At 50.1% G+C, this 16593-nt stretch overlaps 5 protein-coding genes across 5 annotated transcripts; 2 read left to right on the forward strand and 3 right to left on the reverse strand.

Moving 5' to 3' along the window:
- The first annotated feature begins 71 nt into the window (after positions 1 to 71).
- FOMMEDRAFT_23792 (uncharacterized protein) lies at positions 72 to 4688 on the forward strand. Its single transcript, XM_007271349.1, has 4 exons — positions 72 to 526; positions 588 to 1978; positions 2037 to 2238; positions 2327 to 4688. The coding sequence occupies exons 1-4, from the start codon at positions 319 to 321 to the stop codon at positions 4306 to 4308; spliced, it is 3783 nt and encodes a 1260-aa protein (XP_007271411.1). The 5' UTR covers positions 72 to 318; the 3' UTR covers positions 4309 to 4688.
- Positions 4689 to 5394: 706 nt separating this feature from the next.
- On the reverse strand, positions 5395 to 6881 carry FOMMEDRAFT_96939 (glycoside hydrolase; the record flags this gene model as incomplete). Its single annotated transcript, XM_007271386.1, has 7 exons — positions 5395 to 5471; positions 5623 to 5733; positions 5803 to 6010; positions 6071 to 6111; positions 6163 to 6482; positions 6544 to 6656; positions 6714 to 6881. Coding segments are annotated over 7 exons (1038 nt in total), but the record flags the coding sequence as incomplete, so codon positions are not given.
- Positions 6882 to 8327: 1446 nt separating this feature from the next.
- On the reverse strand, positions 8328 to 11397 carry FOMMEDRAFT_31982 (uncharacterized protein; the record flags this gene model as incomplete). Its single annotated transcript, XM_007271370.1, has 3 exons — positions 8328 to 10663; positions 10685 to 10755; positions 10868 to 11397. 3 exons carry the CDS (start codon positions 11395 to 11397, stop codon positions 8328 to 8330), a joined length of 2937 nt encoding a protein of 978 aa, XP_007271432.1.
- Positions 11398 to 12390: 993 nt separating this feature from the next.
- Positions 12391 to 13162, reverse strand: FOMMEDRAFT_96993 (60S ribosomal protein L10; the record flags this gene model as incomplete). The annotated part of the gene is made up of 3 exons (XM_007271390.1): positions 12391 to 12466; positions 12524 to 13008; positions 13073 to 13162. The coding sequence occupies 3 exons, from the start codon at positions 13160 to 13162 to the stop codon at positions 12391 to 12393; spliced, it is 651 nt and encodes a 216-aa protein (XP_007271452.1).
- A 957-nt stretch (positions 13163 to 14119) lies between these two features.
- FOMMEDRAFT_23797 (glycoside hydrolase) lies at positions 14120 to 16531 on the forward strand. Its single transcript, XM_007271350.1, has 10 exons — positions 14120 to 14442; positions 14499 to 14506; positions 14560 to 14725; positions 14789 to 14901; positions 14954 to 15273; positions 15331 to 15371; positions 15430 to 15637; positions 15689 to 15873; positions 15928 to 16006; positions 16067 to 16531. The coding sequence occupies exons 1-10, from the start codon at positions 14359 to 14361 to the stop codon at positions 16423 to 16425; spliced, it is 1563 nt and encodes a 520-aa protein (XP_007271412.1). The 5' UTR covers positions 14120 to 14358; the 3' UTR covers positions 16426 to 16531.
- The last annotated feature ends 62 nt before the right edge of the window (positions 16532 to 16593 follow it).

The following is a 16593-nucleotide window of genomic DNA, read 5'->3' on the forward strand; positions in this document are numbered from 1 at the left end:
GTATGACTGAGCTCACGTGATGCTATTGTGAGGGTTGAGGACCACGCTGCAGCGGCCATTTGCTCCCGTCGCCGTCGCCGTCGCCGTCGTTGTCGTTGTCGTTGTCGTTGTCGTGTCCTCGCTATCGTCGTCGTTGTCGCCGAGTGCGTGGTCGTCGTCGTCACCGTCAGGCCCTCTTCTCGTCGTGCATGCAGTGCACACGGCACCACCACGTCTACTAATAAAATATATAGTATACCCTGCTTTTTCTCTCCCACTCTCTGCTGTTTTTTCTCCCTTGGGTTCTCCCTGTGTTCGTCTCTCCTCTAGTCCCGCTCGATGGTAGCTGTCCCGTCCCAGCCGCCTGCCCGCCCTCCGGCCTTGAATGAAGCAACAAAGCGCTCGACAACAACATGGCAGGAGGACCTTCAGTCGCTCTTCCATCGTGCAAAGGACCGCTTCCCCGATGTCGTCTGGGATCTTCTCGACGAAGATGCCATGGACGACGGCACCAACACCAACACCGAGGAGGTCTGGGGGCACAAAGGTATGTTCACACAGTTGTGTTGTTTGTGTCCTTTCATTCTCTGTCGACTGAACGCTACAAGCTATTGTCTATGCTCGAGCACCGCCGACCTTTCAGGCCCGATATTTCTCCTTCCGCCCTGCGCCTGTCGCCTCCCCGATCCCTTATGCTGCCTCGCCGACACCGTCCTTGCCAATGCCAACAACGTCAGCACTCTCCCTTAACCTCGGCGTTGAGTTCCCGTACCCGGCCTCCATGCGGTCTGTGTCGCCTTCCCATTTCCGGCCTATCTCCCCAGCGTCATCCATGGTCGGCGCACTCACGCGCATATCACTCAGCCATAATCCTGCCCTGTTCTCTAATGAGCTTGAATATCTGTATACCGGGAAGGGCTTCGGCGACGCGTTTGAGTTCCTGTTCGATGCGAATGAGAAAGGTCCGGAAGGCGATACCGATGTGGAGGAGGCGCGCATCGATAAGCTTCGGAAAGACCTCGTCTTCATGTGGAGGTCTCGTCTCTACTCGGACGTGAGAATTGAGCTGCACAACGACATGCCTGTCATTGACAACTCTGCAACCGAGAATGAAGAAGAAACGAGACCCGTCTTTTCCTCTCATCGATTCGTCCTCGTAACTCGTTCTCCTTATTTCTACGACCAGTTGATTACTTATGGCGTTAAGAATGCCCCTCCGCCCGGCGAGCTTACAACTCTTCGTCTCCCTTCTCCTCCCTTCACTGCTCCTGCTCTTCACTTTACTCTAGGATATCTATATACTGGTACACTCCACTTCAGCAATCGCTCATATGACTTGGACACTGCCTTTGCGATACTTTCTTCTGCAAATTACCTTCAGCTGCAGCCGCTGTATGACGAGGTGCAGGCTCGCCTCGTGCAGGAGATGCTCCACGGGCTCTTCCATGCCTTTCTCGAGTTTGCAGAGTACGAACGTATAACTGGAGGTCGATGGGGCACGGGTGGGTGTCGGTGTCGCCAATGTGCACGTCGGGCCCCACGTACTCTCCTCTTTGCTGTTCGTCCGGACGTCCAGAATACATACCTTGAGCGAGGTGCTCGACGTGCGTTGGTAGGCCTCTTTGGTGAGGGCTGGTGTAATGGCGACTTTGCTGGGCTCCCACAGAAAACAAAAGATGGACTCATGACTGGCTTGAAAAAACGTGTAGTCCCGCAGAACGTTTTTCCTCTGCTCTTCGCAGCGCACACAGCGCTGGCGAAGCTCATCTCGTTACGTGACGCGTGGGTAGATGGCGTGCGAGAGATGATCACGACAGCTCGAGGCTTCGTGGATACCGTGCTTTGTAATGAGGCGGAGAAGTGCTTTAATGAGCGAGAATGGGTTGACATTATGGAAAATGATGGAATGGGTCGCTTTGAGGATGGTGAACGCGTTGAATGGGTTATGGAAGCCGTTCGAAGAGGGATGTCTGAGTCGAATGCTGGAATGCTTTACCAGGTGAGGAATGGATATTGCTGAGAAGAATCTCTCCAATACTCATAATTTTCTTTATTAGACGCTGGTTTCTGCAATTCTTATCCGTCCAAACCCTAACGAACCGACCGAAAGCCTTTTGTCAGGCACCTCTCAGATCCGTGTGCAAGTTGAACAGACTCGCATGGACCTCCTCCGATGGATGCGGCGGCGCTGGGCCGGTATCCGGAATGAAGGTGGCTTCGATTCGTTGGAAAGCTGGGCGATCAAGGAGATAAGTGATGGTAAGTCCGAATGCCGCTTCTTCAGAGAATTGAGTTCTTGTTTTTCTTTTCACCTCTTGCTGATGATTGAATGATGAATGATCTTCAGAGATCAACATACCGGTTGAGGACCTTCTAACGCCGACCGCGAATGGGGCCGCAACTTTACGGGCTCCGCTCACACGAACGGGGCTTCGGCCTACGCTGAGCAGAGTGGAAGATACGTCGGAACGCGAGAGTGTCGCTACGGCGCACTCGCTACGGGCGAGTGTGCTGAATAAGAACCATGGACGGGGCAATGGGCCTGTTGTCGCATCTTCGGGGGCATCTGTGAGAAGTGTAGCTCGGAGCGTAGCTTCGACAACGAGCCGTGCGTCGTCGCGTTTGACAACTGCGACAGAACGTGAGCGGAAAGAGAGTAGGCCGGATTCAAAATTGGCACCGTCGTCATCGCGAAGTACGAGCTTCAGCACAAACGCTGGTGCGCCTATTCAGAGAGCGTCGAGTTCGCTTTCGTATACGTCTGGGATGGACGTGGATGGAGAAGGTGACGGGGCGCCGTCGTCGAGTGTAAGAGTGAAGAGCCCAGCACCCGCGCGTTCGGGGGCGTCGTCTTCGACATCGATTCGACGACCTATTGTAGCAGCTCGCTCTTCCCCTCGTATTGGCGGGAAAGACACGACCGACTCTGCCAGTGCCCTGAGTATAAATCAGCTGAACGTCGTTTCTGTGCAGAGACCAAAATCATCTGCTGCCTCCGTAACGTCTACTCGCTCACACGCATCCACAATTCGAAGAAATGCTGCCGCTACAGGACAGAACAACACTCTCCGACCGTCTCCTCAGCCCGCCCGACCGACGTCGTCACTCTCAAATGTATCGGTTTCAAGTAGCAGAAGTGCAACCTCGACGCGCGAAACTAAGTTCAGGACGCCTGTCGACTCGGCATCGGTTCGATCGAGGAAGATCTCAACGACATCGACTGCGTCGGTTCGGAGTACAGCTGCATCCACTAAGTCACCGAAAACGCCTGCGCCTACGCTGCCGAAAGGACGGCCGCGGCGCGCGTCTGAAACGACTGCATCTTCGGCAACTGTGTCATCACGCATGCGAAAGGTGTCGCCAAATACAACTTCATCAACCGCCGGAGCAACAACGAGGTCCCCGGCAAACAAAACCCCGACTCTCCGGAAGTCGCCCTCAGCGAGTTCAATAAAATCAACTGCATCTGCTGCGACAGCCGGGAAGAAAACGAGTACAATGAAGAAATCTTCTGGGACGACAGATGAGAAGAAGACGGTGACCGCGAGACAACGTCCCGGGTCGAATAAGCCGTTACCGAAGATGCCGTCGAAGGAGAATATCGATCCTGAAGATCCGCCGAACACAGCTAGCACGCTAACGATCCGAGAAAAAGGGAAGGGAAGGGCGGATGCTATTATTGCTGCGGATAGGAAGTCATTACGGTTGAGTGATAACGGTTCCAGTACGACTCGCGCGACGTTAAGGCGCAAGGAGTCCAATGATACGATTACATTGAATCAAGCGCCAGCAGGAGGTGCGACTGTAAAGGCAGAGTCAACAACAGGGGAGACAGTTATGCCACAACCCCGTGGAGCGACACTGGATATCGGCATCCCGTGTATTATCACGTCAAAGCGGAAACGTTTCCGAGCGTTTGCGCGTTACATTGGTGAGGTGGAGGGCGAGCGTGGGCCGTGGGTGGGCGTAGAGGTACCCGTTGGTGAGTCCTGGGTGGACGACCAGAATGATGGACGTCAATGGAACGATGGGTCGTGGGGCGGTGTGCGTTACTTTGATGTCGGCTCACAAGCTTCGGAATGGGGTGATGACGAGCGGTTAAGCCGAAGACGGCGCATGGGGGACCTGACGAATGGAGGGTATGGAAGTACGATAAGTGCGTGGAAGGGCACGAAGCGCGAGGGTGAGCAGTTAAGCGTGGATCGTAAGAAACGATTCCGGAGTGCATCACCATCGGTTTCTGAAGTCTCAAATGCGGAGTACAGAGGATTGTTCGTGAGACCGCAGCAGGTGCTGTATGTTGTTGATGCTGTCGGTTCGGACCTGTGAAGTGAACCCCGCGCGGAACAGTTTTCAAATTTCATATGTTTTGTGTTCTTTGGATCTCCCCCCCTTTTTTCTTAGTCCACTTTCTTATTCCAAATGTCATTGTCTACTTCTGTTTTACTCGTTTATCATACTCACATGAATAGTCGCTCCTTGTGCATGGGCAGATGCACGCGCAGACGCAAACGCACATTGCCCATACATTATTATCATCGCTTTGAAATTGGAATTAAAATCACTCGCTCCTTGATTTTTCATATTCCCCCCCCCCCCCTCATCTACTCGAATGACCGGATCTCGTTTCTTTGCTTCTGGCTTTGACCCATGGATCGCAGCCTTCATCATCCTGCAGAACTCTCAGTGTTTACCCTTCTTACTCTGTCCTTTCCTCACTTTCATCTAATTGGTCTCTTAAGATGTTGTTAGTTGCTGGCCCTTCTGTGTAATCTCGTGCTTTCGAGACTTTATCTCTTTGTGTATCTACAACTCAACTCACGTTCCCTGGCGTATCTTTCCCAAATGTGCTTTAAGCAAATTTTATTGATTTCGGAGAAGATTAGGAGTAGCTTTAGCATAATAGCTGATTTTAATGAATGACTTGCCCTTAACGTGGCGATAACACAATAGTAACTGGTACAAGCATTTTAGACAAGTGTAAGTATTCATCAAAGAAAATCATAATACATCATCAATCTTGTTAGTTGCGAAAAGGCTTTACTAATTCAGAGCCTATCTGCTCTTTACACTAGCAGGCGCAGACACTAGTGACGACGACACCAAGCTATGTGAGAACGAAACTTCCGAGTGCATGCTTTGGGACGCTGAGGAAGTATGTATGGAAGAAGTCTCAGAATTCGTTGCTCGGCTTGACTCCGTCGTAGCAGTGCTGAAAGCTTGATGAGCGCTAGGTATGGAGACGTCTGGACTTTGAAGCGGCATCGAAGAAGATGGCTCTGGTGAAAAGGACGCAGAAGCAGTCTGGAGGAGACTTGCAAATGCGGTGTCTGTGCAGGGCCCGTCGTCCTGCCAGTCACCTGCAGCGCCTGGTTGAATCGGACGAGGTCAGAGACGATTACTGACGAGTAAATTTTACGTACCGCCAGGGATATCTGCCTCGGACCACCATTTCGCAGTCCATAAATGACCATTGTAGGTCACTTCAGAGCCTCCAGGATACTGCAAAGGGCCAAAGTTAGGGAGAAGCTTTGAACGGTATGATGTTACATACGGCAATCGTGTTGGACCACGGGGCGATACCCGCGCAGCTTCCGGCAGTGGCTGTGGCAGTGCTTGCAGACGACGTCGACGTAATTGAACTGCTGCTAATAGTAGTAGAGGTACTAGCAACAGATGATGAGCTGGATGGAGATGCAGTAACGGATCCTCCTGTCAAGGCACTTTTCGCCGCTATGTCGTACCTAGAATTCGCTAAAAATACATAGTTACAAATTTGTCTTGTTTTAAAATAGGAAACAGGAACATAATATCAATCCGTACCGTAGGCTTGACTAGCATCCCACATCATGACGCCTCCGAAGCTCGAGAACTGCGATTGCGTGGTCTGGATTATATTTGCTAGCGTCGCTGCATCGACGTAACCTGAGCCTGCGGCGGTGCTTGAAGCTGGTGCACCGATATATACTTTCACGTTTGGATTTGGGGACGTATTATGTGCCCAGTCGTCCCATTGTGCGAAATTCCATGCCTGGAACAGCACGTCAATAAGATGGATAGAACTAATGGTCGAAAGGTTCATCCGGCTTACATTGGGATCATCGAAGTTCTGTAATCCACAAAAATTGTTGTCTGTGATAATTTTTAGTGACATTGCATCTACAAGATATGCCCTGAACTCACAGAATTGGACATAAACTGCATCAAAGCCAACCGCACTGATGACAGCACCCAGATTGGCATCGGGGAAAGGGCATTGTGGAGCGGCAGTGATGTAGTACTGCTTACTCGCGCCCTGTGCATGCGAGCGGATACGTGAAACGAATGCTGCGTATCCAGTTGACCCTCCACCTTCAATATCAAGGTCAATACCATCAAGGACTGCCTCGCCAAAAGGTCGAGTCGAGTTCGAGCCACCAAGGAAGATGTTCCAAATCGTGTCTGCGAACTCTTCAGCCTCGGAATCTGAGCTAAGAGTGATTGCACCAGTTGCACCACCGATACTGTGTACATCCCAGTTCAGCACCAAGCGAACGGAAGAAACCGATAGATATGATGCCTGACCTTAGCGTAACGATCTTACCCGCAGCTTGGCAAGCCTCGATATCGGGTGCGAGGGCCGAGCAATCTGGAAGCTGTGTTCCCGGAAATGTAGCATTATCGTTAACATTACAGGTCTGATATGCATGAAGTATGAATGGATAGTCAATTGTATGATATTAGACTGAACTCACATTCGCAAGATCAATCGATGGAAGACCGCCCTCACCGAAAGCCTCTGTGAGGAAAGCAACTGGGAAGGTATCTGTAACACTATCCGATGTGCAATAGAAGCCTAAAGGCTTTTGGAAATTGGCAACATCATCGGGGTTTGTAGCGCCATACGAATCTTGTCCCCAATATCTACATCACGTTAATCACATAGAAATGGAATCATAGGAAGGGTGTCCCCTACAACACGAGCTTCAAAGCTATATGAGCAGCTTGACACGAAAAAGCAAACAGAGAGTATACTCACATTATCATTGCGCGATATATCGAATCCGAGTGTGGCATGAATAAAAGGACATATTGACAAGACAATAAAGGCGAGCGAAAACATGTTTTAAGGCTTGAGGTGACGTATCAGCACCTGGAAACCGGTACCAGCGAAGTAAGAGAGTCTAAAGACTGGAGACACATATCGTCGCTCCCAAGCCAGCTTTTAAAGCGAAAAACGCAGGTACAACCTCAGAGAGATACGAAGTTGGAGGCTGCCAGCATGTACACAACAACATATGTATAGACAATGAAAGCAAGGGGAAGCCATGCGCAGCAGAACCAAGTGTGATAAGCACACCAGATTACATTCAAAAACGGCCTTTTTTTCTGCACCCATGTGCTATTTTTGTACAAGCTCGCCGCCATAAGAGCTATTTATAACAAGCAGATACAGGTGATCGAAGCTGAGAGGGACGTCTGACGTGGCAAGGCAAGGTACAGTAGACATTTTGAAGTTGACACAGTTGGTAAGTGGCATCTACCACACTCGGGAAACTTTACGCTGAGTCGCCGGAGAATGGCGAATGGCCGACATGCATATATTGATCGACTTGGACCGTCAAATATCACAGGCACCCATTCGACGTAGCTACGCTGACGAGTGATACCTTTTTAACTGAGAAAAGAGACATTATTTGTGATTTCCTGGCTTGTTGTCCTAGACTGGGTCCCGTTAAGGATTATGAATTACGGTGGGTTGACGTTTCATGTTTTAGAGTCTACTTGGGAGGCAGGAGAGAGGAACAAGGAGAAGGAGCTTTGTGCGTTCAAGGTTTCCTGGCACGGACTTTTCCGCGGAGTCGCACTTTGCGCTGCAATCGATGTTGAACCAATCAATCTCCCAAGTGAGTAAATCGCAGAACCCTTTCCTTTCGAACTCAATCATTATAATATTGTAAATCCTTCGATACTAATTATATAAATCCATAATTCCGAACGACAAAGTAGGAGAGCCCTATTACAATGTTTTTGAAACAAAATAGCCAGAACATGTACATAACGTAACATGCGTCAACGAAAGGAACCAACCAAACCAGCCAGTCAATGTTAATTTCATCCGACCGTGCTACATCAAGAACAACCCGAAGGAAGCGAAGACGAAACGAAAGAAGAAAAAGGAGTAAGGATACACGAACGTTCAAAATTTAAACCTCTACAGTATTGTACGTATGTATGTAATACTATTATATGCACTCCCAGATGAGAATGTTCAATGTAATTCGATGAGCAGTAATTCAAGAAGAGAATGCAGTATAAAAGCAACCTAGAGAGGGACACAAACAAAAAAAAAGGAGAAACTGATTCAACTATGCCTGGACGTTCTCTATCCAGGTACCTTGGTGCGACTGACGTTGTTGTTGCTGTTGCCGCCGAAGCCGCTGCCGCGTCTCAAGTACGCCAACTTCCTCGCGCAGCTTATCGTTTGCGTACTTGAGCTGCTGGAGTTCGTATTGCCAAGATGTACCCCTATGTGTCTCGAACTCGGCGAAGGCGTTCGTCGTCGGTGCATGAGAGATCCGCCCTGCGGTGCTGGAGGAGAATGTTGCGTGGGCGTGGCCATGAGCGGGAACATGAGAGTGGACGTACGGTGTGTGAGGATACGGGTGGGAAGGATGACTATGGGGGTGTGAGGACGTGAATTGATGTACATAAGGTGAGGTGTGGTACGTCGGAGAGAAGAGCTGGGAATGGTAAGCAGATGCCGGTGCAGACAAAGAGGGGGACGGCAGGATCTTAAACTGCACAATAATCCGACCGCTGACCGTTCGCGATTCGTTAGCATACAAAGTCACGTCCATCGATACCATTTCGCCATCCCGTCTCCTCATTCGACACGAGAGCTTCTGTGTACCACTTTCTCCCGCGTAAGCGATTTTAACTGCAGTAAGAACTTGTTCCGCAGATGCAAAAGCATAAGTACTGGGAGAGTGGGGTTCAGCATCGTCGGATACGACAAAGTCGCGAATGGAGCGCCCAATCATCTCAGCAGAACCCCATCCAAGGAGCTCACGCGAGGCCATACCTGCAACGAGGAAAAGTCCATCTTCGCAAAGCATTGCCCAGAGTTCACGTTCTTCTCCAGAGCTTTCTTCGGGCGCTGAACCACCAGAAAGTGACCCATGCGGAATAATAGATGTGGAAGTCCCGAGGATCCCCCCAGCCTGCGAGATGGCTCCCCAGCGAAGATTAGGCATGGCACATGTCCTCCCGCTGAGGACAATCGCCTTTCTACCCTTACCAGCTTCAACGTGGAGACGGCCAATCGACTCAACCCATGCGTAACCGCCCGCCTTGGTCCGCATACGGAACAGTAAATCAACGGTACGCTGGCCCATGTGCGTTTGTCGTGCCTCGTGTCCCTCACCGGACGCAGTGTCGCCTGATTCATTTGCACTAGGCACGACGGTATGACCTGTACTTTCCTTCAATTCGCGCAGGAGCGGAACCGCATCACTTGGGTGGCAAAAGTCGCCGACGGATTTGCCAATAAGATCGGCTGGGGAGTAACCCAAAACACGGGTGATACCAGGGGACACGTAAAGAAAGTGACCCTTAAGCGAGAGGACGTGAATAAAGTCGGGCAAGTGTTCGAGTAGGAGGAGATGCAGCCATTGGCGCTCGTCGCGCGTGTCGGGTTTACTTGCCGATCTCGAGCTTGATGCCGACGTGTTTGGGTCAGTGGTAGAGCTGGTAGCAGTGGCAGAAGATTGTGCAGAATTGCACGAAACTGTAAGGGGCACAGAAGATTGGAAAGACGGATCGGAAAGTAGTGCACGAAGATTCCTTCCGAGGCCTCTAGCACTCCTCTCCGCTGGTGTCAAACTCTTATATAACGAATCACCTGGATCATCACTAGAGTAAAACTTCCCTTGCTGCATGCGTTGCGTAATGAGTCCTGGTTGCACATTAAGGTCGACCTGGAATCCAACATGGAAAGCAATCTCTGATCCATCATCCGTAGCTGGGATAGGTACGATTGATACGCGATTTACGAATGGTTGTTCGTCCTTTCGGTAATTGACCAGGCTCACCTGAACCTCACGATCCTTGTCAAGAGCGAAGCGCATATCCCGTACCGCGTCCGAGGAGGTAAAGCGGCGTATCTCGGAGCGCGCAACGCGCCCTCCAGGAGCCTGCAAAAAACGGCAGTTTTGCCCTAAAATCTCACCCTCAGAATACCCTGTGAGTTCACAGAATGTTGGGGACGCATAAACGACAGGCGCATCTGGCTGTCGGACATCAGCAACGATGAACGAACAGGAAAAATCCACTGGTCCGAGAGAGATAGTCTGATTAGGACGTCGGGCGACACGTGCAAGGATGCTGAGCATATCGAACCCGGACTGGGAGTAAAGAGGGAGACCTGCGGAGGGCATTAGAGCGTAGACTCCCTGAGGAGAAAACTGTCGAAGTGCGTCCATGGGATGTACTTCCATCGATGGTACAGACGAAGGAGCATGCTCGTCTGAGGGGACGACGGCTCCTGCTGTCGGGCGTGCAATTGGGCGGGACGTTTCATCCATGGCCTCACTCTCTTGCTGAACAGTGGTGTCCATTTTCTGCTCCTGGGACATATCGGCATTTAGATATCCAAAGGGCGACGCCGCGGCCGGAGCCGGGGGACTCTTGGAATGCGTATGAGCTGAAGCGGACGTAGACGCACTTACAGGTGCAGATGCAGCACCGTCAGCGACGTCATCCTGGTGCTGTTGCTCCTCGATCGTATAGCATTTGCTGTTACATGATAAATGTCAGTTGCTGCCATCATTGTAGTAGAGAAAGAAGCTCGCAAAAATACAATAGTATTGATCCGGGAATGAAATTTGATTAAGGAGATGAAACGCACGGTGTTTGCCACGAAAGTGCCTTCTCACTACAGCTGCTGCTGCCAAGAGATGACTGCAGAAGGCCATAAGGCGAAGAAAAAGAGCTTAACATGCCCATGGTACACGGGGTGAGTACCTCAGCGCCTCCTCCTGGCGCAAGTGTCCCGCCGAAACCTCCCATGAGGAAAGCAGGCATTTGGAAAATGCCCTCGTTTCCGCCGCCCCCGGGGTGTGCGGAGGAAGGAGAGGGAGATGCAAACTGTTTTCCATTACTACTGCTGCCGCTGGAGGAGGAGGACGGACCGGCGCTTACTGTAGAGCAATGCATATCAAGAGGCCTGGACCGGGTGCTGTAACTCGCCGGAGCGAAGTCTTGCATCACCATGCCCGCAGACGGATAGGTGCTATAGCCAGGAAACCCTTGCTGCGACTGAAAATGAGTTTGTTGGGGAGGATGAGCCTGGCCTGAGTGAGCAGGCTGGCCTCGGGAGTCGTTCTGGCCTGCATCAGCGGAACGCGGAGTCGGTTCACGTATGTAAGAGAACGGCATGTCCCTGTTTTCTTTGGCAGAGAGAACGGTGGTGATGGTGGTGGTGGGCAGAGACGGAGGGGAGGCAGGGGAGGCGAGAGGGTATTATATTGTGGAGATGTATATATGTGCGTTGAGTGCAGTATCAGAATCTCGTTGTCTTCGCGAACACGGTGCCTCGCTCCCTGACCCTGCTTCGAATCTCGGTCTTTTCGGCGTCTCTCCTAACCGCGTCGAGCAGCCTGAAGATAAATTATTTGCGGCGGCGGAGAGCAGAGGAGGTGGCGGGCGAGCAGCAGATGATGGTGGAAGGAGGAAGACGCTAGTGCAGCGAGTGGAAGAGTCAAGACTGGACGTCATTTCACATTATCGTATTCCGTTTATGGAAGGATTATGTTATTACTTAATATATATCAAGTGCCACAGCGCTCGCAGCCACAATATTCTATATACTTATTACGAGAGCTCTGAAAAAAATAATTCAAAGCTGCACTCTTTATTTAACTTTAAATAACCAAAGATGCCGCCCAGTGTATAAGTATTCCTACATCGGCCAGGGAACATTGTCTACATGAAAAGTAGTGCCTTCACAACTGTGTATGCATCCGTTATCGCTGTCTCCTCCCATTACTTCCTGGCATGGACGACGCCGGTCTCAAGATTTGGTTAGTTTAGAGTTCTTTTAGGCAGCAAATATCGCCTGTATCTTATTCTTAGAAACGCACATGCCTGATTCAGCTCCGAGGTTCTTCATTACATTAAATTAAACAATTTATTTAGTTGAATAGTGTACCCACCTCAAGCATAGCCGTCATACAATGTACATCTATACAACAGGTGAGCAGGATGGAAACAATCGGAATCTTTCATCTTTGCCCCGTTTCCCCTAGCCACCGTCCATATCTCCCGGACGGCGTAGTGAATATAGGGCATACTGAATCAACAAGCTTCTTAATGCAGATAGCAGCTGTATAAAGGCACATGTACTACTGTACAAAGGGGCATGTAACATAATTATGCCTTGAGCTGTGCACGGAGGTTGGACTCGAGCGGGCCCTTAGGGCGGATGAATTGGACATAGGCGCCATCCCTGCAAAATAATATTAGTAACTAACTATGAGAAAATAAGGAGTAAATTGAAACGCACTGAACGACAAGTTTATCCTCCTTCAACTTCGGATAATTCTCACGATCAACATTCGTGAATCCCCACTTCTTCGAAACAATGATCTTCTGGCGACCAGGAAACTTGTAACGGGCACGGCGAAGAGCCTCCTGGATGACATGCGCGTTGGAGTCCTTGCATCGGATGCTAAGGATGATCTGCCCAATATTCACACGCGCAACGGTTCCATAGGGCTTCCCCCATGCACCACGCATACCCGTCTGCAGCCTATCTGCACCAGCACAAGACAACATCTTGTTGATTCGGATGACGTGGAAGGGGTGTACCCGCACGCGAAGATGGAAAGAATCCTTCCCTGCAACCTTAGTTACATATTTGTTCGCGCAGATACGGGCTGCTTCGAGAGCTTCCGACGATAGCTGCTCGTATTCATCGGAGACCAAATGACAGCAGAATGGGAAATCGTCTACAGATGCACGCTTACGGCCCAAGTCGAAGATTTTAATCTGCCGAAATAGTTACGAATAGGTAAATCGGAATATAAAAACGAAATTAAGGACCTGTGCAAACCTTCGGGTCGGGAACACCACGATTGTAGCGCGACTTTGGGTAGGGCTTGTTCTTGCAGTATCGATAGCAACGAGCTGGACGGCGACCCATTTCTACGCGGATAGAGTCTCGGTCAGCAACACATCCAAACTTACGACACTCAATCCACCGAATTTCATCCAATCCAACCAGAACTTCTCCATCCCAGCCAATCCAGCGGAACTTTCTGCTGTACGACGGCAAATCTAAACAAGAAGAGCGTACTCACTGTTGTGCAAATGTGGAGCGGAATAGACAGTGGCGGATGGGACGACAAACGCTTTGCTTATAACAACGGCGTTTGCCGGGAGGATCAGTCAGCACCAGCGATGGAGATGACAAAGCATCTCTAGAAGTCACAGGTTTTTCCGCAATTGCTGACTGACGACTTCTAATTTCACCGACTTCAGTACGTCAAATTCAAGGATTGTGATTGTCACTGGCAGGCCTATAACCGTGGGTCAAAAGTATCACTTACTTTCTCCGATACTGCATATATGTCTTTCTGGCTCAACGTGAATTGCCCTTGTTCACACGACTCTGTTATATCGGCTGCCAGCGCATCCCGCTCCTTGTTCCGCTCAAATACATTCTCATCACTACAGGTCGGTCACTGGACCTCCACTTACCGCCTAGATCGGTTTCCACGCGACGTAAGGAAAGCAGAAGAAGGCTGCCTTGCATATGGCTGACACGTCATGTTTGATCTACAGCGCATTATGGACTTGCGTGCTGCCCCGTCTGATAATACTCTACGTCAATTTCTCCTTGTCGACCGCTTGTCTTTCTTGTATTTTCATGCACGCGATCGTCGTCCGGCACAAGCTTTGACTCTTCCGAGTCCATGTGCCGGAGCGCACTCCCAAGACTAAGTCCGTCAATATCAATATTATGTATGCCACGTCAATGTTCACTCTCCTTGATCATCTGTGTCTTCTCAAACTGGCTTGCTTATTGAAAGCACTCCCTCGGATATACAGCTGCGTTCTCACTGAAAGAAGCGCGGAAAACCCCTTTATGCTAGAAAACTGTATCGCTTATCGTAGTTTTGCTGCGTATGGACAGCGTTTTCCCCTTGCTCTTCGTTTTGTCAAGATGCGTGGACGTACTCGCTGGCAATCTGGCAATCTATTATATGCTATCTGCTAGTTTATTTGTTTTCTATGGGTCGTATAAAAGTCTGGGGAAAGAAATGAAGAAGCCCTCAGTCTTCTCGACTCTCAGCTAGCAGCGGCTTGCGTTCATTCGTACTAGTCAACGCCTACAGCATGGTTTCACTCTCTTTTGCCGCTCTTTCGCTGCTGTCTCTCGTTCATGCTGCCGTAGGCTTTGACATATCACGCAATGATAATGTGAGTCACATAACGATCCATTCCGATAAGATTGTCTTATACCTTCTTCTTTCTAGTTGGTCCTGTATGAACCTTCACATCATTCTCGAATTATATATGTGATTGAGCATTGCTTAGGTACTGGGGCCAAAACTCGTACGGCGCAACGCATAGCGATGTCGCCAACTTCCAGAAGCGTCTAGGCTTCTACTGTACTTCGGACAGTGTTACCGACACCTTCCCACTCGCTTTCCTCACAGCGGCATTTGGTGAGGGTGGCCTTCCTTCGATCGATCTGTCAAATGTACGTTATTTTCCGTAGCGGAACACATTTAAGTACAGTTGTAGAAACTAACAAACGCACCAGATCTGTAACCAGAACGACAATGCGACGTTCCCCGGAACTCAACTTCCAAACTGTGCGGCTTTGGCTCCTGACATCGAGTCATGCCAAGCAGCTGGCAAAATCGTCACGCTCAGGTCAGTAGCTATTTCCTTGGAATACACACCTAAACTAAAAAGAATGACACAGTATCGGTGGCGCAACCGGTGCTATCGGCTTTACCTCAGACTCACAAGCCGAAACCTTCGCGGACACAATTTGGAATGTCTTCCTCGGCGGCTCAAGCTCTACACGACCATTCGGTGCCGCAGTTCTTGACGGGATCGATCTTGACATCGAGGGTGGCGGGTCATCTGGATATGCGGCGTTCGTAACGCGCATTCGATCACATGCCCAAGGTGCCAATAAGAAATACTTTATCACGGCAGCGCCACAATGTCCCTTCCCGGATGCGAATCTCGGTGCTGTTATTAACGCGGTCGGCTTTGATGCGGTTTATGTCCAGTTCTGTAAGTGCTTTATACTTTAAGGCGATACTGTGCTCATTAATCGGCATGACGTTGTAGATAACAACTTCTGTGGCTTACAAAACTTCAACAATCCCAACGTACGCTATTTTTATTTTTTATCTGCTATATCAGTGATTTATCACGTTGCATGTCTAGGCATGGAACTTCGCGCAATGGGACGATTGGGCGCACAACACTTCACCAAACAAGAACGTAAAGGTATACATCGGTGCACCTGCCTCGAGCACCGCTGCCGGATCTGGTTTCGTCGACGCTGGGACATTAGCCAGTATCGTCAAAACTACCCAGTCGCAGTTCTCCAGCTTTGGTGGTGTGATGATGTGGGACGCTAGTCAAGCCTACGGTACGTATGTAAATAGTCTACGACTCGATCAGAACCTGATGAGGAGAATAGCGAACTCGAGATACGATATCGCAGCAAAGAATGCTATGACTGGTGGAAACGTTCCTGTGCCACCCTCGAGTTCGTCATCAACTCGAACGACCTCCTCAACCAGATCAACGTCCACGTCATCAAGCACCGCTGTGCCTACAGCTGGCAGCTGTGCAGGTGTTGCCCCCTGGTCAAGCTCCATTGCAGTGCGTAGTAACTCGTGCACTATATGAATTACCAAATGACGAACCTCACTTTAGTACAACGGCGGTTCGCAAGTGACCTTCAACGGACATCTCTGGACCGCAAAATGGTGGTCTCAAGCTGACCAGCCTGGTGGTATGTTCTCGGATCAACCCTTTTTCCTTATCTTCATCGACTCAACATGCTTATAAGCAGGTGCCGCTGACGACTGGACGGACAACGGTCCGTGCACAAACGCACGTTTCCCAGCACCTACAGCTACATCGTCTCACGAAGCAGCACCATCTCCGTCTGCTTCCGTCAAGCCATCATCAGCGACCGCCGCCACCGCGACATCGAGCGCGGTGGAATCTCACTCTGCGCGTCAGAGTTCTGCTGTCGCGACGTCCAGCGTCGTTCATTCGTCTGCTTCCGCTATCTCGGCTGTAACTAAGCCTGCTCGACTCTCCGCTTCTCATGACGTTTCACCTTCGTCCGTCGCTTCCGCGCCTGCAGTGTCTGCTAGCACAAAGGAAGGACGGGCTTTACGCTTCAACAGAAATAATGTATTCTAAATTGCTAGATTCGACGATTTGTATTTGTAAAGGGATTTATGACCAACAACTAAATGGCCATGGTTACGGTGTTTGTTATGGAATGTAGATGAAATTAAGAAATCACAAGCATGACTATACAATTTATCAATCATCATCCTCTTATTGCAATTTGACAATGTGAAGCAA

The sequence above is a fragment of the Fomitiporia mediterranea genome (genome assembly GCF_000271605.1).
Source record: "Fomitiporia mediterranea MF3/22 unplaced genomic scaffold FOMMEscaffold_17, whole genome shotgun sequence".
In the NCBI taxonomy this organism is placed as follows: domain Eukaryota; kingdom Fungi; phylum Basidiomycota; class Agaricomycetes; order Hymenochaetales; family Hymenochaetaceae; genus Fomitiporia; species Fomitiporia mediterranea.

Bases quoted from the DNA above. Each gene is read 5' to 3' on its own strand.
- FOMMEDRAFT_23792 (XM_007271349.1), top strand. From the start codon at position 319: ATGGTAGCTGTCCCGTCCCAGCCGCCTGCCCGCCCTCCGGCCTTGAAT. The intron at 1,979-2,036 runs GTGAGGAATGGA...TTTCTTTATTAG, and splicing joins ATGCTGGAATGCTTTACCAG to ACGCTGGTTTCTGCAATTCT. The intron at 2,239-2,326 runs GTAAGTCCGAAT...AATGATCTTCAG, and splicing joins GATCAAGGAGATAAGTGATG to AGATCAACATACCGGTTGAG.
- FOMMEDRAFT_23797 (XM_007271350.1), top strand. From the start codon at position 14,359: ATGGTTTCACTCTCTTTTGCCGCTCTTTCGCTGCTGTCTCTCGTTCAT. The intron at 14,726-14,788 runs GTACGTTATTTT...CAAACGCACCAG, and splicing joins CTTCGATCGATCTGTCAAAT to ATCTGTAACCAGAACGACAA. The intron at 16,007-16,066 runs GTATGTTCTCGG...GCTTATAAGCAG, and splicing joins TCAAGCTGACCAGCCTGGTG to GTGCCGCTGACGACTGGACG.